The sequence below is a fragment of the Eretmochelys imbricata genome, chromosome 8 (assembly GCF_965152235.1).
Source record: "Eretmochelys imbricata isolate rEreImb1 chromosome 8, rEreImb1.hap1, whole genome shotgun sequence".
NCBI classification, from domain to species: Eukaryota; Metazoa; Chordata; order Testudines; family Cheloniidae; genus Eretmochelys; species Eretmochelys imbricata.
The window spans coordinates 55,790,196-55,817,700 of NC_135579.1; the positions used below are offsets into that span (position 1 = coordinate 55,790,196).

General features: G+C 44.2%; 1 protein-coding gene across 1 annotated transcript in view; it reads right to left on the reverse strand.

Moving 5' to 3' along the window:
* The window catches only part of NIBAN1 (niban apoptosis regulator 1), a 128,701-nt gene that overhangs the window by 7,934 nt on the left and 93,262 nt on the right, over window positions 1–27,505 (reverse strand). The window contains exons 6-11 of the mRNA XM_077824920.1: window positions 22,382–22,497; window positions 5,652–5,756; window positions 5,402–5,564; window positions 4,165–4,352; window positions 3,720–3,881; window positions 340–450 (exon numbers count right to left, since the gene is read on the reverse strand). Of these exons, the coding sequence (XP_077681046.1) occupies window positions 340–450; window positions 3,720–3,881; window positions 4,165–4,352; window positions 5,402–5,564; window positions 5,652–5,756; window positions 22,382–22,497 (845 nt within the window). The remainder of the gene's footprint in view (window positions 1–339; window positions 451–3,719; window positions 3,882–4,164; window positions 4,353–5,401; window positions 5,565–5,651; window positions 5,757–22,381; window positions 22,498–27,505) is intronic.

A 27,505-nucleotide genomic window follows, 5' to 3' on the forward strand; every position in this document is an offset into this window, starting at 1 on the left:
AGGACCTAATGCTCCACTGCATTGCACCTGGAGTAATCATTTGCATTTTTTGCAAAATGCTACTAAATTAGCATTCTCCACTCACTTAAACCAGAGGTAACATTTTACACTCATTTTGCACAGGGATAGATAAGGTGCAAGACAGTTAAGAATCTGGCCAATTATTCCAGTGAGTGAAAACAAGTGGATGCATTGAAATATTTCCCATAAGATGGTATGAAACACATTTCTTCTCATTATTAAATAAATGTATGTAAAAATGCCTTCAATTTATTACAAAACACCACCTAAGCAGATCCCCTAGTTTTCTGGTACACTTAAGAGTCAGATAATTTTTACCTTTAGTACTCGTAGTTTGACTTTTTCAATGGCAGTTGAAATTTTCACTGTATCTCCTTGGCTGCTCAGACTCAGAAGTTGTTCAAAAGTATACACTGCATTTTCCATAAGCTAGAAATAAAGACAAATGTGATAAAGACAAAGGATTAAAATCGCCATACTTATTGTCGGGCCCACTCCTGATGAAGTTCATAGCAAAATTCCCATGACTTCAAACTGAGCAATATCAGGTGCAGTTTATACCCCTACTATTTTTAGATAGACTTCTGAACTACAACATGTCAATAGTTACAAGTTCTTCCAGACACAAATAGACATTGTAAACTTAGTAGTTTGTTAAAGTGTGCTTGTGAGGTGGAGGTGGGGGCGGGGGGAGGAAAAGAAAGTATAAACCCTAAAAATCAATAGAAATGTTTTCAGGACTTCTACAAGATTCAAAATGTCAGTGGAAAAAAAGGAGTCTGGATTTGAACACTCTTTGGGGACTGGAAAGGCAAAAAGAACACAACTTACTATTTCCATTTCTAATTCATGTCTAAGGACAGGTCTACACTAGAAAAGGATTGCCAGAAGAACTATACCGGTACAGCTATTCTGGGAAGCCCTCCTAGTGCCAACTTATATATAATGAAAATTAAAGTAGATTCAGAATTCTCTGTTTTCTCTGTTCTCACACCATCCAGTGACACATTAAATAATTACCCTAGTTTGGAGAAACTTCATTAGCAACAATTTTGCAGGTGGAAATTTGTACTTTATGTTTTCACCTTCATTCTGAAGGGAAAACAGCCCGGGGCTCCATATGTCCTCTGCTTGACATGGGAATTTTCAAATCAGTATATAGATATCCAGGTAATTCTCTAGGAATTTTCCCGTTGCAAAAGATATGGCCTTGTATGCAGTGCCCTTACCCAGGTTTTTTTGTTTGTTTGTTTGTTTGTTTTTTAAATGGCTAAACATAGGTTGTGTCAAGTTTTGAAGTGTAGTTTTTAGAATTAGGTTTGCTCCAGACTCAGATTAGAACGTGCAAGTTGCATTTGCACATGTAAATTAAGTATCCACATGTCTACTCAATGTATGTATACAAAGTGCATGAACATTCAAACTTCATGCATGCAAAAATCTTGCACATTAAAACTGCAGGTATAGTTTTAGAGACCAGCTGGAAAGCTTAGCCACTCATGTTTTCTATGCATTTGCAGATCTTGGGCCAGGTACTCAGCTGACTTCAACGGAGCTACATTGATTTATATCATCTGAGCACGTGGCCCCTAGTTTTCATAAATTAGCCAGAAGATGACAATAACCCAGCAGGCTTTAAATACTACTTTTTCGGCAACTTTGAAGAGTAGGGACCTGATGCTCCAGTGCCTGGCACTTTGTGTAGGTCATTTACATCAGTACAAAGTCAGTGGGAATTAAGCCAGAGGTTTCTTTTAAATTAAAACAATGTTAATGAAAAAATATTGGCCTAGCGGCTTATTAATAAAAATAAATATTATATGCCCATGAACACAAAGTGAAACTCTTTTCTACTTCTCATGAGAAAAATAATGGCCATTTTAAGAGAGAACAGCAATATAAATGAGCTTGTTGGAACAACTTGTACTCTCCCTTTTAAGCAACTTATGGAAAACCTTGAAAAATGTTCTCTTCTATCTCTCTCTTCTTTTTCCTGTTTCATTATGAATGTCCTCCTTTAAACAGGTGTTTTGCCTGAGCAGGAATTCAGGGCGGTCCCTACTCAAAACATGGGAGTGAAAACAGAATTTTGTTTCTCAAAAATTCCTTGGCTGCTGATCATTCCTGATTTTAGGTTTTCCTAAAGACAGCTATGGTATCTAAGAACTATCATAATCTTCTGTAACATCACAGCTGGTTGCTTTGACAAAGACTATGGTGGCACAAAAAACAACGTTTTTTGGCAGGGAGACATTGCTAACTTGTTGGAGGTTTAATGTCTGTTCCTTGCAGTAGGACACTGGAGGAGCTGTGTACATGCTCCCTTTTTCCCCCGTTGACTACCTGTAACATCACAGCTGGTTGCTTTGACAAAGAATATGGTTTCACAAAAAACAACATTTAGAGGAAAACGCAGTGCAGCTGTGTGAGGGAGCAACTTTGTTGCAGTTGGGTGTGCTCAATGGGTATGAATTTGGCCCTCTAACTTCAGGTGGGAATCAGCAGGAACCAACAAGATCATAATCAACACAGCTCTTGTTTATAAGTAAGTGCCTGAATGATAAAGTCTAGGGAAGAAAGTGCGATATACAGGCAGAGATATTTTTAAAGAGGTTGTAGTTTACAATGAGTTACAGTAGTTTCTGGGATACTAACGGCGGGGGGGAGACAGGTGGCACGTGAATCCATGTAGCTACCAATACCACTGGCTATGTCAAGCACCATCATCTCATTCGCTCTACTGCAGTTAGAGTCACAACAGAATACAGCTCTGCGTCACACAACAGGTGCCTTGTGAGCCCCATTCCACAGAACTGTGCCAATTACACTGCTAATAGGTCCCTACTGAACTGGTTATATACTTTATTGACTACATTACTAAAAATACAGAAGACAACACAAGGCTATGAAAGCCTACCCTGTCCTGTACTCTGGCAATCACCAGATGTCTGTGTGGCATATGCCTACTTGATCCTAATAGGTGATCTCTGTTTAATGCTCCTGAAGTAAAAAAAAGCCAAATGTCCCTGCCAATACTTTGTGAAAGTAGGAGGCGGGAGGGATTCCTTTTTGATTCAGAATCAGGCAGGCAGTTCAACCCTCTGCATGAGAACTAGAATCACCATGGTTATTCTATCTAAGTCTCTAAATCCATTTATACCCAAGATAAAAATTAATATAGAAATAATTGCCCATTTTTCTAATGAAATGCCTTACTGCCTATCATGAGAGGCTAGAACTGTAAAGGAGAATTCATTCCCTTGCATAAATACCAAAAATATATTTTTATGGTCTTTCATAAAAGACAGTTCTTGAGTATGTAAATGAGGCAGACTCTTCGTCACCTACTGCTGTGCCAACAGTATTTTACTGTACAAATTTAGAGGCCATGCTGAGGGCATTCTGAAATTTGCCCTAAGAATCTGAGACACTAAGATTTCAGAAATTCAAAGGTTAGATGAAGAGATGATCAACCTTTAGCTCCTAACTACTGTGTCTTTAAAAGGAATAAACACTGATTTAAAGATGATGCGCCCCTGTCAGATGTGATATTCCTGGATTTTGTCATCTCTATTTTCATTCTAGTCTATTCACCATTCTGTGCATGTTCATAGCTCCCTATCAAGACTATTTTGAAGCAGAGCAGATGGGCAAACCTAACCTGTTCTTCCAAAGCGGAAAAATGGATCTTACACTACCTCCTGCATGAAGTTCTGTGTCCTCTGAACCACAAAATCGACATGGTAGAATTTGAAGCGGCTCTTGAGGTCCTGGAGTGGTTCCTGGAGGAGATGAACTTTCAGATAGCAAGGTTCCATTTTCACAGAGTTGAATGGCAGGTTCATCAGCTGCTCCAAATTCTGCATCCCAGTGGGGGAAAAAAATATTTTACAAAGAAAACAATCGGAGATGTATTCTTAATATAGAAATTTAGTGATGGTCACACAACTGATTGTAGTGAATCATTATTCAATTTATTGTACTCTGTGTGTCTTTGAATCAGATGACTATTTAACTGAGAAAAAACAGGAATTTATACCTATTGGTCTGCAGAGCCAATATAACTATTGTCAATTAAGATCTATATAGAGAATTTTTATAACATGTGAGAGTGTAAAAAAGGACCCAAACTTCTTTTCTTACTTCCTTCAGCTTTGTGGCATCATTTGTCTTCTGGAAGTCCTGGCAGATCTCATTAACTTCTTTTTCAAAGAGCAAACGGACTTCACTGAATCCAGAGCTTACTGGGCCCATGAGCTCTTCCAATATGGAAGGCAAAAATGGCTGGATATTCTCCATGCAGCACTTCTCAGCAGGCTCGGAGACTGTTGCTGAGGTATTAAAGAATCAGACAGACATGTTTTAGGCCACCAGGTGGTAGACTGAAGAATCTAAATGAAAGGGCTACAGACTGCTAGAATGAGTTCTAGCAGAATACTTTCCCCAGAGCCATTTATGACACTTGTCCTCCTCAAACATGACTTGGGTAAGGAAGGGAAGAGTTTGTGGAGTTTAAATTGTCATTTAAAGATATTTTTTCCTTCCTGCCAAATTATAGTGGATTGGACGCATTGTGAGTGAAGAAGAAATATAGGCGGGTATTGACAAACACTGGGATGTCTGTAAATAGCATGGTCATTGTGATCTAAGGTACACTGTATTACATGTTAATTCAACAGGGAACTTGACATGGCAAGGAAAACAACCTACACTCCCTTGAACAAAAATATTTAGTGCCCTAAAAAGAAATGCTCCAAGTTTTTTTAAAATAACTGCCTAAATCTTCATCTATTACTTGTCACCTATGGTTTCTAGAAAGAGTGCTTCAGCAATATATGCTAATGTTTTGTCTACTTTTTATGTTAATTTACATATTTGTTACAAAACTATAATCACGTCATACGAGTTTTAAATCATTCAATAAGACATTTGTTTTAAGTATGCTTCAGCACCATAGACATTTATCGCTTAATCAAAAGTTCCACTGTGGAGCATGTAGGCCATATTCTGCTTTCGGTTGTGCTTGTGTAACCTGTATCTTCATCACGTAATGCACGTGAAACTGAAAGCAGAATTAGCCATTCTAATCAAAATTTTCAAAAGTGGCCGGTGATTTGGGTTGCCTCCACTTCCGGGAATCCAGGTTGAAGTACCTGGCCCCTGACATTGAGAAGGGCTAAGCAGTCACAATTCCCACTGAAGCCTGTGGAAGCTGCAGGTGCTCAGCACTTTCTGTAAATCAGAGTCTCGAGTCGGGCATGCAAACCAGCGGTCACTTGATAATTCAAGCATCTGAGGGCAATGGGTAATTCTGAAGAACAGCACCAGAACAGTGAGACATGGGGAGAGGGTGTTGTGTTTTGTTTTTATCCCCACTAACCTTTGATTTTTCCAGCTAAATAGTTCTTTGAATTCAAAATCTGATCCATGTCTGAACGAATGGTTCCTTCTAGATTCTTTGTAAGATCTTTACATTCTTCCTTCAAGGTGTTTAATCCTTCTGAAACCTGCTCCTGGACCAGGTTGTATGTTTCTTCCACAATCTAAAAACAAAAAATAAAAGTATGTCTGGACTAGCACACTGGACAATTGCTATGCAAGACAAGAGCTGTGCAAAGGACAGTACTTACAGCAAACCAAACCCTCTTCCTATCATTCCTCTTTCCTTTCATTTTAGGCAGGATCATGGTCTGAAGGTTAGGCAGGAGCTCCTCCATCACAAGGTTGCTCAAGATCTACAAGGTTTAAAAAAAAAAAAAAAAAAAAAAAAAACAACCAGAATGACATTTTCAGTCCTCACCCTTCTGTTGAACACTGCACTTGTGCTACATTTTCAAATGTGGGTATCCGCAAATATTACATAACTCTTTTGCTATCCCAGGTAGCCAAGACATCTTCTCACAATACAGTTTTCACAGTGTGAAGATTAATTGATTGCATTCAAACTGAGAGACCATTTTTGGCACTTCAGTTATACTTGTGGGAGGGGGGGCGGGGGAAATGGGACCTTTATGCTTTCTTGATGCATTTGCTATTGACAGTAGTAAGAGACAAGAAATGTGACTGTGTGGGCCATGGATCTATTGAAATACTACAGATCACGATTCTCTTTCCTAAAACTTACTATGTGGTTTTAAAGATAAAAGGCTGGCTCCTCTGCTGTGGCAAGTCACTGGAGCGACTGTGATTTACATCAACTGAAGACCTGGACTAAAATATTTACAAGATGAAAAGTGGTGAGTTTTGATAAGGGTTCAGAATGGAAGCCTTGGATCTCATGTTGCCATTGCCCCAAGCTGTCTGCATTCTCACCCACTGCTAGCTGTCCTGCCGGGGTCACTTTTTAAACAGAATTTTAAACAATTCTACAGAATTACTGGCTGAAGGTTGCACCTAAGGCTGGATAGCCCTACTAAAAAGTGTTTCGAAGGGATGCTGGACCCAACAAAAGAAGATATAAATACACCAATGTGGGGAATCCAAGGACTGTTTTTGGTGAGCATTATCTCAGCAAGTCAAAATGGAGGAAGAACTGGTATGTGAGCAGGATGTAAATGGAAACAGAGTCCACAAACTCAGTCTAATCTTGGAATGAGTTAATGCTACCCCAATGCTTACACTATCAATAAGGATTTATTTTTCCAGGGACTCACAGCATAGACCATAAAAAAAAAATAGTAACTTCAGGCTGAGACTTGAGAGAATAACAGCCACTCCAAAATTGGATTTTATGGAGGAAGAACTCATACATTTAAGGTCATGATGATAATGAATACCATTATGAGCTGGGTGAAACCTTGCTATGGGTTAGGTTAAAACCCCATTGAGGTTGATATGTTAACTGAAGGGTGAGTTCACACCTAACTTTAAACATAAGCCCTACCTAAGAGAAAAAGGTGCGAGACCCCCTGCCTGGGAGCTTTTGGGCTGAGTATTGCTTTGGATAGGTGTGTGGGAGTGTGAGAGAACACAGAGATACTGAGGTCACAGACAAGAACAGAGAAAGAGGGAGAAGCAAAGAGGCAAGATAAGCTAAGCAGGAGCCTGTGAGCACAGTGTGACCCTGGAAAAAGCTAGACAGCGAGCATTTGGGTCTGGTATTAGATAAAGAGGCTTCAGGGCAGTAAGCTAAGAAACTGTTCCTTTTGTTCTTGGTTCCTCCTGCATTCAGAGATACAGGACTTCGTACATTCTTTATAAATAAACAAAACTGCACCAAAGAAATACCTATCACAAATTTCTACTTCCAGCTGGACCATCCCAGGGCCCCAAACCTTGACTAATGGGTCCGGTCAAAAAGAGGCAACAATATGATGGAATAGCAGTAGCTGCAAATTTCCATGCTGTGCTTGAACTTAGAACCAGAAATTTAAAGATTTCCCTTTCCCCACCCTTTCCAACCCCAACTACAATGTTTTTCTAAGGATTTTAACTTTTAAGTTACTGATCTGTTCTTCTCAGCCTTAACTCCATCTTCATAAGGTCTTTGTCTGGGAATTTTGTTATTTACCAAACGTGCTAGATGGTTTACAGATACATACGAAAACATGTTGTTTGCTGGCACAAGTATCTTACAATCTAAATACTACAGTCAGATTCAACTATGCTGAACCAAGTACCTATCAGGAAATAACTGATCTAAGAAAAGGTCCTGCAAGGTCATCCAGAAGCGTGCACTAATGCACACAAAACTGGGATGTCATGATCAAATAGGCAGTAACAATCTTCATAGTGACCAAACATACACTGATCAATGTGAATTTTAAAGGTATGTAAAAGTTACCTTTTTAAGAAATGTTCGATTGAATTTATATTTTTTTAATGAAAGGTATATTTTAGGGGGCCCCAAAAAAAGAACGGTTACTCACCTTCTTATGACTGTTGTTCTTCGAGATGTGTTGCTCATAATTAGGTGTGTGCATGCCGCATGCACAGTCGTCGGAAAGTTTTTCCCTTAGCAGCACCCATCGGGTCGGGTGCGCTATATATGACCCTGCAGACACGGTGCCTCCTCAGTTCCTTCTTGCCGGTTACTCCGACAGAGGGGAAGGCGGGTGGGTTTGGAATGGATAGGAGCAACAGGTCTTGAAGAACAATAGTTACAAGAAGGTGAATAACCGTTGTCTCTTCTTTCATAGATTCATAGATATTTAGGTCAGAAGGGACCATTATGATCATCTAGTCTGACCTCCTGCACAACGCAGGCCACAGAATTTCACCCACCACTCCTACAAAAAAAACCTCACACCTATATCTGTGCTATTGAAGTCCTCAAATTGTAGTTTAAAGACCTCAAGGAGCAGAGAATCCTCCAGCAAGTGACCCGTGCCCCATGCTACAGAGGAAGGCGAAAAACCTCCAGGGCCTCTTCCAATCTGCCCTGGAGGAAAATTCCTTCCCGACCCCAAATATGGCGATCAGCTAAACCCTGAGCATATGGGCAAGATTCATCAGCCAGATACTACAGAAAATTCTTTCCCAGAAAATTCTTTCCCAGGTAACTTGGATCTTACCCCATCTAAAACCCATCACAGGCCATTGGGCCTATTTACCATGAATATTTAATTACCAAAACCATGTTATCCCATCATACCATCTCCTCCATAAACTTATCGAGTTTAATCTTAAAGCAAGATAGATCTTTTGCCCCCACTACTTCCCTCGGAAGGCTATTCCAAAACTTCACTCCTCTGATGGTTAGAAACCTTCGTCTAATTTCTAATCTAAATTTCCTAGTGGCCAGTTTATATCCATTTGTTCTTGTGTCCACATTGGTACTGAGTTTAAATAATTCCTCTCCCTCTCTGGTATTTATCCCTCTGATATATTTATAGAGAGCAATCATATCTCCCCTCAGCCTTCTTTTAGTTAGGCTAAACAAGCCAAGCTCCCTGAGTCTCCTTTCATAAGACAAGTTTTCCATTCCTCGGATCATCCTAGTAGCCCTTCTCTGTACCTGTTCCAGTTTGAATTCATCCTTCTTAAACATGGGAGACCAGAACTGCACACAGTACTCCAGGTGAGGTCTCACCAGTGCCTTATATAACGGTACTAAAACCTCCTTATCCCTACTGGAAATACCTCTCCTGATGCATCCCAAGACGACATTAGCTTTTTTCACAGCCATATCACATTGGCAGCTCATAGTCATCCTATGATCAACCAATACTCCAAGGTCCTTTTCCTCCTCTGTTACTTCTAGTTGATGCGTCCCTAGCTTATAACTAAAATTCTTGTTATTAATCCCTAAATGCATGACCTTACACTTCTCACTATTAAATTTCATCCTATTCCTATTACTCCAGTTTACAAGGTCATCCAGATCCTCCTGTAGGGTATCCCTGTCCTTCTCTAAATTAGCAATACCTCCCAGCTTTGTATCATCTGCAAACTTTAGTAGCACACTCCCACTTTTTGTGCCCAGGTCAGTAATAAAAAGATTAAATAAGATTGGTCCCAAAACCGATCCCTGAGGAACTCCACTGGTAACCTCCCTCCAACTTGACAGTTCACCTTTCAGTAGGACCCGTTGTAGTCTCCCCTTTAACCAATTCCCTATCCACCTTTCAATATTCCTATTGATGCCCATCTTATCCAATTTAACTAATAATTCCCCATGTGGCACCGTATCAAACGCCTTACTAAAATCTAAGTAAATTAGATCCACTGCGTTTCCTTTATCTAAAAAATCTGTTACTTTCTCAAAGAAGGAGATCAGGTTGGTTTGGCACGATCTACCTTTTGTAAAACCATGTTGTATTTTGTCCCATTTACCATTGACTTCAATGTCCTTAACTACCTTCTCCTTCAAAATTTTTTCCAAGACCTTGCATACTACAGATGTCAAACTAACAGGCCTATAATTACTTGGATCACTTTTTTTCCCTTTCTTAAAAATAGGAACTATGTTAGCAATCCTCCAATCATACGGTACAACCCCTGAGTTTACAGATTCATTAAAAATTCTTGCTAATGGGCTTGCAATTTCTTGTGCCAATTCTTTTAATATTCTTGGATGAAGATTATCTGGGCCCCCCGATTTAGTCCCATTAAGCTGTTTGAGTTTCGCTTCTACCTCAGATATGGTGATGTCTACCTCCATATCCTCATTCCCATTTATCATGCTACCATTATCCCTAAGATCCTCTTTAGTCTTATTAAAGACTGAGGCAAAGTATTTGTTTAGATATTGGGCCATGCCTAGATTATCCTTGACCTCCACTCCATCCTCAGTTTTTAGCGGTCCCACTTCTTCTTTCTTTGTTTTCTTCCTATTTATATGACTATAGAACCTTTTACTATTGGTTTTAATTCCCTTTGCAAGGTCCAACTCTACTTGACTTTTAGCCTGTCTCACTTTATCCCTACATATTCTGACCTCAATAAGGTAGCTTGCCTTACTGATCCCTCCCTTCTTCCACTCCCTATATGCTTTCTGCTTTTTCTTAATTGCCTCTCTAAGATGCTTGCTCATCCAGCTTGGTCTACAACTCCTGCCTATGAATTTTTTCCCCTTTCTTGGGATGCAGGCTTCCGATAGCTTCTGCAGCTTTAATTTAAAATAATCCCAGGCCTCCTCTACCTTTAAACCCATAAATTCTTCAGTCCAATCCACTTCCCTAACTAATTTCCTTAATTTTTGAAAGTCAGCCCTTTTGAAATCAAAAACCTTAGTTGCAGATTTATTTTTGTTAATCCTTCCATTCAGTTTGAACTGAATTAGCTCATGATCACTTGAGCCAAGATTATCCCCTACAACCATTTCCTCTATGAGGTCCTCATTACTCACCAAGACCAAATCTAAAATAGCATCCCCTCTAGTCGGTTCGGCAACTACTTGCTGAAGGAATCCATCAGCTATCGCATCTAGGAAAATCTGAGCCCTATTATTATTACTAGCACTCGTCCTCCAGTCTATATCTGGGAAGTTAAAGTCTCCCATGATCACACAGTTTCCATTAGTATTTACTTTATTAAAAACATTAAAAAGGGCTTTATCCATATCCAAATTAGATCCCGGCGGTCTATAGCACACCCCAAGCACTATCCCAGGGGAGGCTCTAATAGTTTTCTTCCCCAATTTAATTTTTGCCCAGACAGACTCAGTCATATCCATTTCATCGCTTCTTATTTCTTTACATTCTATCTCATCATTGATATACAGTGCTACTCCACCACTCTTTGAGTGATTCCTCATATCGATTCCAGTTAGGTGACTCCCAAGCCTTACTTAGGCAGTGGGGTCGGAGTTACGGAATGGCTCATTGGAGCGCTTTTCTGCCGAAAGCTGCATCATCTCTAGCATGCTGGACGATGGCGTAATGAGAGGTGAACGTATGCATTGAGGATCAAGTCGCTGCCCTGCAGGTTTCTTGGATCGGGACCTGGGCCAGGAATGCTGCCGATGAAGCCTGTACCCTTGTGGAGTGTGCTGTAAGTGTCGGGGCTGGGATTTTGGCCAACTCGGATGCAGAATGTGATCCAGGAAGATATTCTTTGCGATGATACCGGGAGTCCTTTTATCCAGTCAGCCACCGCTACGAATAGCTGGTTCGACTTTCTGAAAGATTTAGTGCGTTTGATGTAGAAGGCCAGCACCCACCTAACAACCAGAGTGTGCAGCCTCTGCTTGCGGTAACTGGCATGAGGCTTAGGATAGAAAATGTGCAGGTATAGGTCTTGACTCGTATGAAAATTGACACAACCTTAGGAAGAAAGGCTGAGTGAGGCCTAAACTGCACCTTATCCTTGTGGAAGACTGTGTAAGGTGGGTCAGAGGTGAGGGCCTTTAACTCAGACACCCTCCTTGCTGAGGTAATGGTGACCAGAAAAGCTACCTTGTATGATAGAGACAGAAGGGAGCAAGTCACTAGCGGTTCAAATGGGGGTCCTCGTTAGTTTGGAGAGGACCAAGTTAAGGTCCTGTGCAGGGACTGGCTGTCTAATCTGGGGATGGAAGCGTTCCAGGCCCTTGAGAAAATGTCCCACCATGGGGTTGGCAGATACTCCTGGGTGGAAGGCCGAGATAGCAAAGAGGTGAACCTTGATGGATGACACTGCCAGGCCTTGTTGTTTTAAGTGTAGGAGGTACTCTAGGATGAGTGGTATAGGCACCTGGAGTGGAGGTGTAGATCGCTGGGCACACCAGCAAGTGAACCTTTTCCACTTAGCAAGATAAGTGGCCCTGGTGGGTGGTTTCCTGCCGCCAAGCAGGACCTCCCTTACAGGTTCCAAGCAGAGAAGTTCCATGGGATTTAACCATGAAGCTTCCAAGCCAGGAGATGGAGGGACTTGAGGTCTGGGTGGAGCAGGTGACTATGGTCCTGAGTGATCAGGTCAGGGTGGAATGGCAATGGAATCGGGGAGCCCACTGACGGTTCTAGGAGCGTGGTGTACCAGTGCGGTCGAGGCCACGCTGGGGCCCACCAGGATTACCTTCGCTCTGTCCCTGCAGACCTTGTGCACAGGAGGGAATGGGGGAAAGGCATACAACAGGCAGCCTCCCCAGGGTAGCAGAAACATGTCTGTGATGGAGCCCGGGCTGTGATTCTGGAAGGAGCAGAACATTGGGCACGTCCTATTGCTGTGGGTGGCAAACACGTCAACCTGGAGAAACCCCCACCTTTGGAAGATGGAGTATATGACATCTGGACAGACGGACCACTCGTGATTGCGGAACGATCTGCTGAGGTGGTCTGCCAGGTTGTTCTGAGCCCCTGGGAGATAAGGTAGTTCCAGGTGAATGAAGTAGGCTATGCAGAACTCCCAGAGCCTGAGGGCTTCTCGACACAGAGGGGAGGAACGGGCTCCACCCTGCTTGTTGATGTAAAACATGGCAGTGGTGTTATCTGTCCTTATTGCCACGCACTGGCCTTACAGCTGGGCCCAAAAAGTTTGGCATGGTAGGCGTACCACCCTGAGCTCCTTGACGTTGATATGAAGGGAGAGCTCATCCAGAGACCATAGGTCCTGTGTTTGTTGATCTCCCAAATGCGCACCCCCAACCCAGTAGTGATGTATCCGTTACCAGGGACGAGAAGGGCTGTGGGCTGTTGAAGGGGACTCCCTCGCACACCATCTTGAGGGTCGAGCCACCATTCAAGGAACTCGAGTATGTGCTCTGGTACTGTCACTACTAAGTCCAGGTTGTCACGTCCCGGGCAATAGGCCAATGCAAGCCATGCTTGCAGGGGTCTGAGCCTCAGCCTGACATGCCAGACCACATAAGTGCAGGCTGCCACGTGGCCAAGGAGATATAGGTAACCCCCTGCAGTAGTGGTCGGGAATCGCCTGAGGCCTTGAATGATGTTTGACATGGCTTGGAATTGTGTGTCTGGCAAAAACACTCTTGCCTGCACCGAGTCCAGCACTGCTCCGATGAACTCTATTCTCTGGGTCAGAGACAAGGTTGACTTGTTCACATTGAGGAGCAGGCCCAGTCTCTCAAATGTGGATCTGACAAACTGGATCTGAGATTCCACCTGCTCCCTAGTGCACCCCTTGAGTAGCCAGTCGTCGAGGTCGGGGTGTACCTGCATCTGTCTGTTGCGAAGGAAGATGCTACGACTGACACGCACTTGGTGAAAACTCGGGTGGCTGTCAACAGACCAAATAGGAGGACCATGAACTGATAGCGTTTGTGGTCGACCACAAACCTTAGAAATTGTCTGTGCGTGGGGCAAATGGCTATATGAAAGTACACGTCTTTCATGTTGAGGGTGGCGTACCAGTCTCCCGAATCCAGGGAAGGGATAATCGTGCTCAGGGAGACCATACGGAACTTCAACTTCACCGTGAATTCATTGAGTCCTCATAGGTCTAGAATGGGTCTGAGACCCCCTTTGTCTTGGGGATTAGGAAATAACGGGAATAGAATCCCTTTCCCCATAGCTCCTGAGGAATCTCCTTCACCGCTCCTATGGCAAGGAACAACTGCACCTCCTGGATAAGGAGCTGCTCGTGAGAAGGGTCCCTGAAGAGGGACAGGGAAGGGGGGTGGGACAGGAGGAGCAGAATTGGAGAGTAACCCACCCCTGCCGTGTGAAGAACCCAGCACTGTCTGATGTTATTTGGAACCAAGCATGGTAGAAGTGGGATAGACGGTTCAGAAAACATGGGGAAGGATCTGGTGCTGAGACAGGTGCTCCGTCCTCGGGCACACCTTCAAAATGACTGCTTTGAGCCTGACGAAGGTTTAGTTGAGCCCTGGTCCTGCCCAGACAGAGGATGGGGGGGTTTGCACTAGCCATTTCTGCCCCAGCGTCTGTAGGGATCCTGCCTCAGCCAAGGAGGATATGACCGCTGTTGCTGTGGTTAGGGCTTAAAGGGCTTTTTTTGGGTTGCCAGGGTGTGCATACCCAAGGATTTCATTGTAGCCCTGGAATCCTTTAGGCTATGCAGCCTGGAGTCTGTCTGTTCAGCAAACAGACCAACCCCATTGAAAGGCATGTCCTGCATAGTTTGTTGAACCTTGGGCGGAAGCCCCAAGGCCTGCAGCAGTGAGCTACACCTCATGGTGATTCCTGAGGACAAGGTGTGCGCTACCGAGTCCACAGCGTCCAGTGCGGCCTGTAAAGAGGTCCGTGCCACTGCCTTGCCCTCTTTAATAATAGCCCCCAACTCCTCTTTGGACTTCGCTGGTATCAATTCCTTAAACTTCAGCATCATGTTCCAGGAGTTGAAGTTGTATCTACTCAGGATTGCCTGCTGATTAGCAATCCTAAATTGTAAGCCTCCTGTGGAGTATACTTTGTGTCCGAATAAATCCAGGCACTTGGCGTCCTTGGACTTAGGTGCTGGAGCTTGCTGTCCCTGCCTCTTCTTCTCATCCACTGCAGCCACCACTGGGGAACAGGGCTGCGAGTGTGTGAAGAGGTATTCAGAGGCATTCAGTAGGGATGAAATATTTCCTCTCCACCGCCTTGGCAGTGGGAGGGACGGAGGCTGGAGTCTTTGCATTGGCCTGGATAGTTTTGATGAGTGATAGGACCATCTAGGGTGCCTCTTTCGGTGCCAGGATATCCATCATGGGGTCCTCGGACTCTACCACCTCTTCGACCTGCAGGTTCATATTTCATGCCACCCTGCATAGGAGTTCCTGGTGGGCCTGGCTATCTATAGGGGGAGGCCTGGAGGTGAAGGTGCCAGCCACAGCCTTGTCCAGGGAGGAAGACGAGGAGGCTAGACGGTAAACTGGGTCCTCCTGACCATCCTGGTCCTCTGGTACCTCTTGTCCTGCCTCTAATCCAGGGTCAGCCACCCCAAGGTCAGGCTCAGAAACAGGGGTGGGTTCCGGAGAAGGTGGTAGGACTGGTAACTCCTCCGCACCCCTCAGGGTGGGACGACTGGCTGCTGCCTCTGGGACCCTCGCCTCGGACACCACCGAACGGTAACCCCTGGACTGGGTGCCCTGGGCCTGGTGGTATGCCAAAAGGGTCCAAAATGGCCACTGCGCTGGCATCTGCCACTGTGCGGGCCAGGGTGCCACACCTATGTCTAGTCTGCCCCATGCCGACTTGCATCGGGCCCGCTCCAAATATTTAGACCCCATCTCCGGGCCCGAAGACGGGGACCTAGACTGCGAGGGCCAGAGTGGTGCCGAGCGCTGTTGGGCCAGGGAGCAGTGCCGCAAGGCTGGGGAGTGGTGCTGCGAGCAGGGTCTGCGCAATGACACGGAACCGTCCCGAGATGGACTGCGCCGGGAACAGGACCTGTTGCACAACAGCGATCGACGCTGCAAACAGGAGCGCTGGCTGGCAGGACCTGGAGCGGTGGGACTGGTGCCGTGAATGCGATCCGTGCCGCGAGTCTGATCGGCGCCGGGACTCCGAGCGGTATTTCGTCTCTGGTGGTGGTGCCGACGGGAAGAGCACTGCAGGTTTTCTCCGGGACGGTGCCACACGGTGTGGCATCAGAGGCTTGGCGTGAAGGGCCAGGGACCATGGTGCCGTCATGTCTATGAGGTCTCTCGTGGCCTCTGATATGTCTGGGGTGGAAGGCTGTTGTACCTCCTCCACCACCTGACACGGTGAGTCCAATTCACCTGACTCAGCGGTCCCCCTTGCAGAACCGAAGTCGACAGTGCCTGCGCTGAAGTTTTTGGCCCTGGGTGCTCCTCCCTGGGATGCACCCCATTGGCCAGTTCTGAGGAGGTGGGTCCTGAAGTCAGGGAACCACTTCTCCCTTGTTTCCGGTGCCATTTCCAACCCGGGGTATGGAACCAGTGCGGAATTGTCTCTGACTGTTTCCGCACCGGAGAGCGGCAGTGTTGCAGGTCTCGTCCACAGTCCTTCCACGGTGCTGTCTCCGTGACTAATGCCAGGGCACTACACACCGATGCACTTGGTCCCCGGTCCTGCAGCATCATTGCTGGTTGTGGTCTAAGTACCACCTCCATAAGGAGCTGCTTCAGTCTAAAATCCTGCTCCTTTTTTGTTCTTGGGCGAAACCCTTTGCAAATCCTGCACTTATCTGCCTGATGCTTTTCTCCCAGACACTTTAAGCAAGTGTCATGGGGGTGGCCCACTGGCATAGGCTTTTTGGAGGACTTGCAGGGTTTGAACCCCTGGGACTTAAGCATGCCCTGAATCCCCAGGGAGAGTGCAGTCAGGTTGGAGGGGAACCCCCCACTACCAACAGCGAACTATTAACACAACACTAACTAAACTGACGAAGGAAGACAAACACTAAAGTAGATAGAAGCTAGGGAAACATGGAGAGCTTGCTGAGCAAGACGCCACAGTTCCAACGACCATCACTGGCGGTAAGAAGGAACTGAGGAGCTGCTGGGTCAGCAGGGTCATAGACAGAGCACTATGGAGGCGCCACTCCAGAGGGTTCCACAGCTGACCTGATGGGTGCTGCTAGGGGAAAAACCTTCTGACAACGGTGCTTGCAGCGCACGCCCACCTAATTGGAATCAATATGAGCAATCGCTCCAAGACCAATAATTGATTTAACTTTTATAAAAACAATGAGCTTCATTCACCACTGTATGACTCCAGTTTGCACTGGTGTATCATTGATTAGTGGAGTTACATCAGTGTAAAACCAGAGTAGCACAGTAGCGAATCAAGCCTAATAGGTAGACCTACAGCAACTCAAGCTTTTACTGCCACAGCCCTCAACCCAGGACCCCACAAAGTATTCCTTTACCTTTTGTATTTGTCATGCTTTTTTAATACTTAAGCAGACAATTTTGTACTGTCAACAATCCCATTTATCTTTATAAAATGATGTAAGCAACAAAACAAAAACGTAACCAGGGAATTTTAAGGGTGCACAAGAATATTTTATATGTCAGTGGGAGATGCTGAGTATTTGTTTTACTGTATATATAGGCTTGGCAGAATTGATCTTTTTTTAAAAAAAAATTTCAACAGATACTGATGTTCATTTTTAAGCATCTGTATAGACTTTTATTGATTTAAATTTTCACAGTCGCAGGTAATTATGGGAGGAGGATCAGACAATTATTTAATGACAGAAATGCTGAGATTAAAAAGTTAAAGTTTTATAACTTTTAAAACACATATTGTCAACATCATGTCAAAACACACACAGTAAATACCCTTAAATCAAACTCTAGTAAGCTCTCAAGCAGCATTTTTCTTACTTTGCCTATCTGTAAATTTTGATGATCATTGATGGAAGTATTTTTTTGTCAGTTTGTGCACATATGGAGAAATCAGTATTTATAAACTGTGGCAAGGCACCCCTTCTGCCTCGCCAGACTTAGTGCTCCCTCCTCTGGCAGGGACAGGGCCTGGGGTAAATCAGCCCCCCACTCTGGAGCGTGTGTGTCTTCCCTCTTTGGGGTTTGTTTCTCGGAGCCTTCTTGGTAGGCCTCAGGGCAGGCCTGAGGAGTGCTCCTCTGCCAAACAAAGGGAAAAAGTCTATAACGCCCCAAAACAAAAGGGGAATACCTTTCCCTGGCCCCCTCGCTGGGGCAGGTGTTATCCTGTCGCTGTAGTCCTTCCCCTAAACAGGCACTGAGTTTTGGGTGTCTCCCCTATGGGGAGGAGCGCAGTCTCTCACACTGGAGAAACCTTTCTCCCTGCTGCCTCCAGCCTTGCAGCAGTTTCTCTCTCTCTCACCAGGAGCAAGATTTTAACAGGTTTCAGGCAGCCCTTAATTGGACTCAGGTGTCCCTAACTGACCTGAAGTAACCCCTTCCCAGCTTTTAGGGAAAAGGGCCTTAAGCAGTCTAGGGCTAACATACCTGTTTTCCCAGACCCTCCTGCAGCCGTTGGGCCTGACTTTGTCACATAACATTTACTGATAAAAATCTATTCCTTCCAAGCCTATGTACATATGTTGCAATACCTAAGCAGAACAGGATAAGTTAAGGACAGCTTCAGTCAATACTTGCAATATGGTGTGTCATAACAAGTAATCAGGATGAACGTATTAACTAGCATTCTGCATTTTTTTGTTTTTTAAAGAGCAACAAACTTCTAGTCCGGTTGTTCCAAACCATTCACCTAGCTTGGACATTTGCCTAAAAGAATTATTATACTTGGTCAAAGCATTTACTTTGAGAACACACTATACTTCTAGTATTAATCATTACTAAGAAGATAATAATGTAACTATTCTGGAAGTCCTCTGATGACAGTTCTCTTTGGATATATGGGTTATGAGTAGGAAAAGATAATGAAACTAACATTGTAACAGTTTCATGACTCAAAACAAACTTTTCAAACCTGTCAAGGAATACTACCCTCTTAACCCTTTGGTGGGCAGGATGGGGATTCCTTGATACTACGGTATTCCTATTTCCTATTAGTTGGTATCAGGGAATCTTGACTCCTGACACCAAAGCATGAGAGTAGATAATGGTTATACACACGGCTTAAATTCAGGGAGTTGTCTGGAGAAGAGCTCCCGTAAATATTTTCAACCCCCCCAGGAGTTTTTAATAGGATGTTGGGGAGGAGGGAGCATGGGATCTCCAAGAAATACTCTAAGAATTTAAGCCCTACTTATATATTTTCATCCAGTTTCCACATCTTCCACAGTTTTCCAAGGCAGACTATCAGAATTATTCTGGTTAGCGAGGACAAAACCCTGAATCACAAATTCTTCAGTGGACCCCTACATTTTCCCTATGAGTAGCATGATTTTCAAGGGTGATGAACACGCAGCAGCTGGCACTAAAGTCAATGAGAGCTGCTGAAAGCTCAGCATTTCTAGGGGAAAAAAATAATCAGGGGCCAGATTCTCTCTTAGTTATACTGAAATATATCTGGAGTAATGCCAGTGAACTCATTGGAGTTATGCAACTCACAGCAGTGTTCCAAGTCATTTATTTTAGATGCCCAAGTATGGACTTAGGAGCCTAAATTTAGCCATCCATTTTAAGTGCTGTATGAGGCAGAACATTGGCTTGTTCCAGTGTGGTTGTTGCTATGCAGTGCTCTGTTTCAGCCATTTGTCACAGTAACTGCAGTATCTACTAGTATATCCACCCAAGACTAAAAGCTTCTTCCTGAAGGAGGGGAAAAGCACACTAAAGAGATTCTCCAAGAGTTGCAGGTACCTGGTGTTCCATTCTCCCCTGGGGGGGAACGGGTGTTTGGAGCATTGCAGAGGGGCAAAGAAAAGATTTTCAAACCCCAGAGACCAAGGAGTCTTGCGGAAATCTGACACCAACCTTACACATCCTGGAGGTGGGCCTGCTCCTCTGTGCTGTTCTCTAGGCTCCCCTCTCCACCATTAGAATGGCAGTGGTGTTATTGGGTCCCTTCGCTGCAACTTAAGCCCTAGGTTCCAATCCCACATCCAGTGCACATTTTGGAAAGGGGACAATAGTGATGCCTTCCATGTGAATTTCTGCCCAGAGAGGAACACAATGTGTAAAGTGGCAGATCCTCACCTTCATCTCTTCCCTGGAATTTGCAATACTCAAGACACAGTAGGGTCTTGCAGCGGAGCTTCTGCAGGCTCCTGGGAAGCTGACCATGCTTCTAAACTGGTGCTCCTACTTCTGTTGGTTTCAGGGCTTATTCCAACCCTTGCTCTTCTGTGCATACTTTGCCATGGAGAGGGGTGGCTGGCACCAAGTAGTAGACCTGAAATTTCTTTTAGGCTTTTGATTCTTAGGCTAGTCATTTATGTCACAATAATTTGGAAATACAGGTGCTTTCTCTACTCCCTGGATATTACATTAAAGCATTTTTAATATAAAATTGTAGACAATGAGATGCAAAGGCCTATAGAAAGTTTTGGAACCAGTCAAACTCTGCAGTCCTTATTTACTGCCACTGTTAACAATGGCATCTTTTCCTGAGTAAAGGATATCAGGATTTGGCCCACCAGTAGTTTTACCGAGCTAGGGCTATGGCAAGCCCAGTGGGAGCTGGCGCTATGCTCAGAACCAAAACAGAAGTTTAGGATAATAGGTGGAGAGCTGGGGGAGATGGTGGAGGGTGAGAGCACTTTCCAGCTCATTACAGGCTGTAAACATAAACTTGTTTTCCCCAAATATCCTTTATTGCTCAACAAATTAAACTTACATAAATGAGTAAAAAAAAATTTTCCTTATCCTCATTTCAAAATAAAATTTGTATATATTTTGCAACACATTTTTTTTATGATTACAGGTATTATTAGGCTTGGCAGAGTTTGATTTTAAAAAATAATAATTCTGACAGATATCAACATTTATTTTTCAGCATTTTCCTCTTTTTATCTATTTAATTTTTCACAATTGTGGGAAACTATGGCGGTGGGATTTGGGCAATAATTATTTAATGAGAGTACATGTTGAGATTCAAAAAGCTGAAGCTATATAACGGTTAGAACACAACATCACACATCAAAATAAACGAAGTAAATATCCTTAAATCAAACTCTTGTAAGTTTTCAAGCAGTATTTTCTTACCTTGCCTATCTGTAAATTTTGATTCTTATTGCTGGAAATATTTTTTCAGTTTACAGTGAAATTGACATTGACCAATAAAAATCTAATCCTTCCAATCCTAAGTATTACTATTGGCTGCTGTGGTATTTCACTCAGCTGTTGCACTGTTTTTTATATTATATATCTAAGCCCCTTTTCAAACACCTCCTAATGGCCCAACTGTAGAAGTTGTTACCAGCTTGCAAACGGCTTCTTCTGATGGTAAATCACCCATTTTGAAAACACCCACTCTACAGTATGGAAAGAAACAGGTGCAATTCAAGGTTCACTGAGCAATAGCAACTGAAAACCTCCTAGTAGGCATCTCCCCGGGGAATTTTTAATTAACCACATAATATTTAATTTCCTGCAATCTAGACAGCGTATTTTAAAAATTTCAGCACCATAAAATATATTGCGTGACAGCATGAACCTCTGTAGGGGCATCTGGAGGCACTAGACAGAAGGCGATTGGAAACTAGTATAGTTATTAATGTAATCAGTACCAACAGGGAAAAGAAAGTATTTTACCTGCAAAACCACTGCAATGGGAAGGGACAGAAACAGAGCCCAATCCTGCAAACACTTGATACAGGCCTTGTTACACTGGTAGCAGCATGTAGAGTTCACGTAGCTACATACAGCAGTGAAAAGCAGGCTGTGTCCACACTGCAGTGTATAGCTACACACAGCAGTGAAAGGCTCTGGCAGAAAGAAGGCAGCAGGGAAAGGCTCCGGCACTTCCCTGAAGCAAGGAAAGGCTCTGCTGCTGGAGGGAAAGGTTCCAGCAGCAAGATCCTACACGTCTAAAAATAGCAATTCATATGTGAGATGCACAGCTTGGGCACATAGAGAGCTGAGTAGGGTATATACAGCTGTAGAGAGCAGTTTAGGGTTCTGACCTGATGTATCTTTACTTGCCAAAGCAGTGCCTCACTGTCTACATGGCTATTTACACCTGTGCTAGGGTGATGTGCAGTGTATGTCAGCCGCTGTAAGTGTAGACATAGCCAATGAGTAGGCGTTTACTACTCTTAGTCCCACTGACTTCAGTGAAACTACTCACAACACTAACACTACGCTCCCCAGATCTTGCAAAGGCTTACACAGGTGCTTAACTATATGCACAGTAAGTAGTCCTGTGGGATTGCTCACAGTGCATAAAGTTAAAACACCAGCATAAGTCTTTGCAGGATTTGGGCCCTATGCACATTGACTGGCATTAGCAGGATTGGGCTCTCATTTTGTAACTACATTGCCAACTATTTTCACTTGCAGGGGAAATTCATAGCATAGAACACTGAATAAATTTGGTGTACATGCTCTGTGTCTGTTTACAGATATAAATATCTTGGATATTTTTTTACTCAAGGTTTCCTTCAAACAACTTTCATTTTCTCACTACCTCCACCATGCTCAAACGCCACCATGGACAAAGAAAGGGAGATTCTGTTGTACCTGAATTTCATTGCCAGTTATCATTTTCCAAGACCCATAGTGGCCTTTCTCCTGACGGAAGAACTGGACGGCTTCTAAAAATGCCTGCACTTCAAATGTGGTCTGCTTGAGGAAATCTAAAGAAAAAAGAAATAACAAAATTAATTGACTGGTAAAAGAGTGCTGAGTGTTTTTAAAGATTCTTTCTGATTCTATTTTATATGTTTCTACTCAAGCTCTAATTTCTGAATGCTCTGGCACAATCTTCTTTCAAGCCTTGTCTAGACTAGAATTTAGAGGTGTGATGTTAGCTCTTACACACTAACACACTTAAAAAGTCTAGTGTTCACAAGACACACTGCTATTCATGCGTGTTAAGACTGACAACGTTTTGAGAGCAGTGTGCCTTGTCTACACTAGACTTTTTAAGTGTGTTAGTATGCAAGAGCTAATATGTGCTAACATTACACTCTTCATTATGTTAGGTAACACATGCTAACTTTAACATACCTTTTATCCTAGGCAGAGTAGTTAGGAGTTTGTCAAGATAATTTTTCCTATACGTATTGTAACAATGAAATGGGCAAATTAGATAATTAAGGACCTCCTTTTTTCATGCATTACCTGCAAAGACTATTTTTATACAACTAGTCTATTATTCAAGGTTATTTGCTGAACACTTTATACAGACATATCCTGTCAGGTAACTATCCATTGCCACTATTGCTTACACCTGCAGTTCATGGCCACCCTGGCCTCCATATATTGCTACATGAGAAGGAGTCCTGGGGAGGTTCTAGTGTGCAAAAGGGGGCTGCGGTATGGACAAGGTTGAGAGTTTGGAGTATTTGCTCTTTGTAAACTGTAGATGACCAGTCACAGAGTGCAAGTTACATCACATGCTATTGTCTCTGCTCTCTGTCCAACCCCACAAAGCACTTTCAAGATAGCTGCAATGAACTGTTCTGTCATGAATACATCAGCTACTTTGGTCCATTGGCTGTTCCCTTCACATGGGAGATGCAAATAGAGTAGCAGCCATATAGTGGGTGTATTTTCTCCAAGACCCATGGGAAATATTCCATCTTCTCTAGCCCTGGAGAAATTCCATAGCACAATCCAACTGCTTGAGCTCTGTGCTTGGATAGGGGTCTGGGCCTAAGACAGCACTTTGCCAAGATTCTTTGAGAACCAAAAGAGCTGTGGCCTTCCCAATGGATAAGTACCACTTCTGTGAGGATTACCATCTTGAGGAGATTATGAAGTTGCATTACTTAGTTCCCCCTTTTCAAGACAGGATACTTTCAGCATAAATAGTTCTAATCCTAATGTGCACACAGGGGGATGGGAGACGTGAATAAGAGGAAGGGGAAGAATGTTTATTCCACTGGAATTAGTTTTGCTAGGTTTTCTTTAAGACATTAATATTTATAAATAAGCTTTATGAGGAAGGCTGGGGAATGAATACATGAGTCTTGTCTGTAAAATCTCTTATATGAACGTATGCTACTTTTCATCTGTATAGGAAAATTCTATGGATTAGTGGGGTCTCTGCACATGCACCAAGGGCAGACCTCATAGCTCATACAAATAAGCTGGAAAAAAAGAAACAACCTAAGAATTTTTTTAAAATGAAACCAGAGTTAAGCTATGACACTTAAAAGGTCCCCAAAATCAATAGATTCACAGCAAAGGTCCTTATAGACCCTGAAGCGTCTCTCTGGGTTGAAGCCATTCCATGAGAGCAAGCTCTTTTCCCTTGTTGCTGCATCTTAAGCATAGGAATAAGCTAACCAGTTCGGAGAAGACTGCCCAGAACTGGAATGGAACTATTTTTGAGTGTTGAAAACATTTGGTTAACATTTCCCATTGCTTTTTCTCACTTTCACATTGCCTCTTCACTCCTCATTTTCATCCAAGGTTGGAGAATGAAAGTGCTGATCAGCTATGAGAACGAGACTGTTCTTGCACTATTTCCAGCCCCGTTTTGCACACTGTTGTGAGGGGGCATGGCCTCCTTCCGAGACTGACAGGGAGGGACGGCCACGGACCACTACACAGACAATGAAGTTCAGACAGACAGCTAAGTTTTTGGATGCCAATCTAAACTAAACATGAACTCAAACATCTGGGGTTGGCAATCCCCTTGTAGTAATACACAGTCATGTCTGTACAGTGCCTAGCACAACAGGGCCATGAACCTTGGCATTACTGCATTATAAACAATAATAATACTTTGAGATCTTGTATCAAAGTCACTATGGAAGAGTAAACTTCCAACTGTTAAGTTTACACTCAGCAAAGCTGAGGAGAGGGTATGGGGAAAGTCATTAAGCTACCTTTCCACATCTGTGAACCTGAGCCATATACAGCCTGAAACCCTGGCATAATGAAGAACAGCCCTAAGCTGCTCTAAATTACATCACCAGCAGCAAATCTGGTGGGGCACGCTGCACTGTGCCCACATCTGAGATGCCAGCTCTCTGTCCCCTACACCAAGATGGGGAGCAGAGAGTACAGAACCAGCTGTGCCAACACTGTACAACCTAATGGCTTTACTCATTCAAAACGTTCACTGAAAGTAACAGGAGTTGCACATGGGTAAGTTCTACATGCTTTAGCTCTAATTAGTAAAGCCTCACAATACCACTGAGAGATAGTAGGGAAGTATTATCCCTATTTTCCAATTAGTCTGGGCCTAGAAAGGTCAAGCAACTTGGCCACGGTCATACAGTGGGTCAGTATCAGAAATGGTAATAGACTCCAGGGTTCCCCAGACCTGTGCTTCCCTCTATATAATTCACTAATCATGACGGCAACTAATTACATGAACTTTAACAAAGTCCCAGTCAGGATTCCAACCATTTCTCTGTTTCCACAATCTTGGCTTAAAACACTTTTTGTCACAGCTTACCCACCAAGACATTAAAACTGTAGGGTAACAATACATTTCATACAATTAATTCTATTTTGTTGGCTGAAAAATTAAGCACGTGTCAGACCCACAAGCTTTTTTTAGTATAAAAATTAATCATTTTGACCACAAGGGGGCCAGACTGTGTTGCTGCTTGTACTTTGAAGGGATTTGGCTAGAGGAAGTCAGAACTGTAATTGTTGCAACCCTGGGATTCTGACTCACATGTTTTCATTTTTAACAGCTGTACGCATTTCCAACCAAAAGGGAAAAAGGGATGGGCCAAAGAGATGGTACTTGGATGGTGCGGATGTGACAACAAGCTAGTGGTGATGGGACTCTGCTCTCTAGAATTTATAGTGGTAATTTCCTAACTTAACAAGAAAATTTATAGCCTCTGTCCAGAGGTCTCTCTGACCCCAGAGAAAAAGAGGAAGGTGGGATGGTTGGGGGGAAAACATACCAATTCAATCAGGAAACATATATAAAGCAACAACCACAATACTATCGCAATCATGCTGTCCTTTGTGTACCAGGCAGTAGAGGAGTAGAATGCGATTGCACCAGCCCTATGAAAAGCTGCATAGAGTACAGGGAAAGGCAGTGCTATTATGCACCTTTGGGGCTTGATTCTCCAGGGCCTTGCACTTCATGCAGTCATTTACACCTGTGCAGATTGTGTGCAACCTCTACCATTCTGATTCAGTGCAGTTTTACATTCACTTTGCACAGGTGTGAGTGACTGCTCAAAGTGAAAGGCACTGGGGAACCAGGACTTGTGTGGGCTGTACTGTGCAAAATCCAGAGTGAAGCACACAGGCCCCAGATGCTGTCAGAAAAGGGGGCATTGTCTGAGAAGCTGGAGGCGTGGTCAAGCTCAGAAGGAGCTGCACTATGACTCCCACGATTTCAGCAAGGGGCCCATGCTCATGCACTTGTCTGTGGGCAAGTGTGCTTAGGCTAGATTGCTGAAAACATCATCACAGAATCATAGAATCGAAGGCCTGGAAGGGACCAAGAGAAGTCATCTACTCCAGTCCCCTGCATCCATGGTAGGACTAAATATTATCTAGACCATCCCTGACAGGTGTTTATCTAACCTGCTCTTAAAAATCCCCAATGATGAAGATTTCACAACTTCCCTGGGCAATTTATTCCAGTGCTTAACCACTCTGATAGTTAGGAAGTTTTTCCTAATGTCCATCCTAAACCATATTTGCTGCAAATTAAGCCCATTGCTTCTTGTCCCATCCTCAGAGGTTAAGGAGAATGATTTTTCTCCCTCCTCCTTGTAACAACCTTTTATGTCAGGGACAGGCAAAGTTTTTGGCCTGAGGGCCACATCGGGTTTCTGAAATTGTATGAGGGGCTGGTTAGGGGAGGCTGTGCCTCCCCAAACAGCCAGGCGTGGCCCGGCCGCTGCCCCATATCCAACTCCCCCTGCTTCTTGCCCCTTGACAGCCCCCCCCGGGACTCCTGCCCCATCCAACCCCCCCTGTTCCCTGATGCCCCCCCCGGAACCCATGCCCCATCCATCCCTCCCTGTCCCCTGACTGCCCCCCGCCGCCCCATCCAACCCCTCCTCTCATTCCTGACTTCCCCCGCCCCAGGACCCCTTCCCCCATTTAACCCCCCCTTTCCCTGCCCTCCGACCACCTCGACCACTATCCACACCCCCGCCCCCTGACTACCACCCCGAACTCCCCTGCCCTCTATCCAACTCCCTCTGCTCTCCGCCCCCTTACCACGCTGCCTGGAGCGCCAGAGGCTGGCAGCACCACAGCTGCGCCACCCAGGGTGCCAGGACAGGCATCCACGCCACCTGGCTGGAGCCAGCCATGTCATTGCACAGCACAGAGCACCGGGTCAGGCCACAGCTCTGCAGCTGCACTGCCCAGCAACACCTTGCAGCCCCGCCACCCAGAGCATTGTGCTGGCGGCGCAGTGAGCTGCGGGGGAGGGGGAACAGCAGGGGAGGGGCCGGGGGCTAGCCTCCCAATCCAGGAGCTCAGGGGCTGGGCAGGAGGGTCCCACGGGCCGGATGTGGCCCACGGGCCGTAGTTTGCTCACCTCTGTTTTATGTACTTGAAAACTGTTACCATGTCCCCCCTCAGTCATCTCTTCTCCAGACTAAACAAATCCAATTTTTGCAATGTTCCCTCATAGGTCATGTTTTCTAGACCTTTAATCATTTTTGTTGCTCTTCTCTGGACTATCTCTAATTTGTCCAC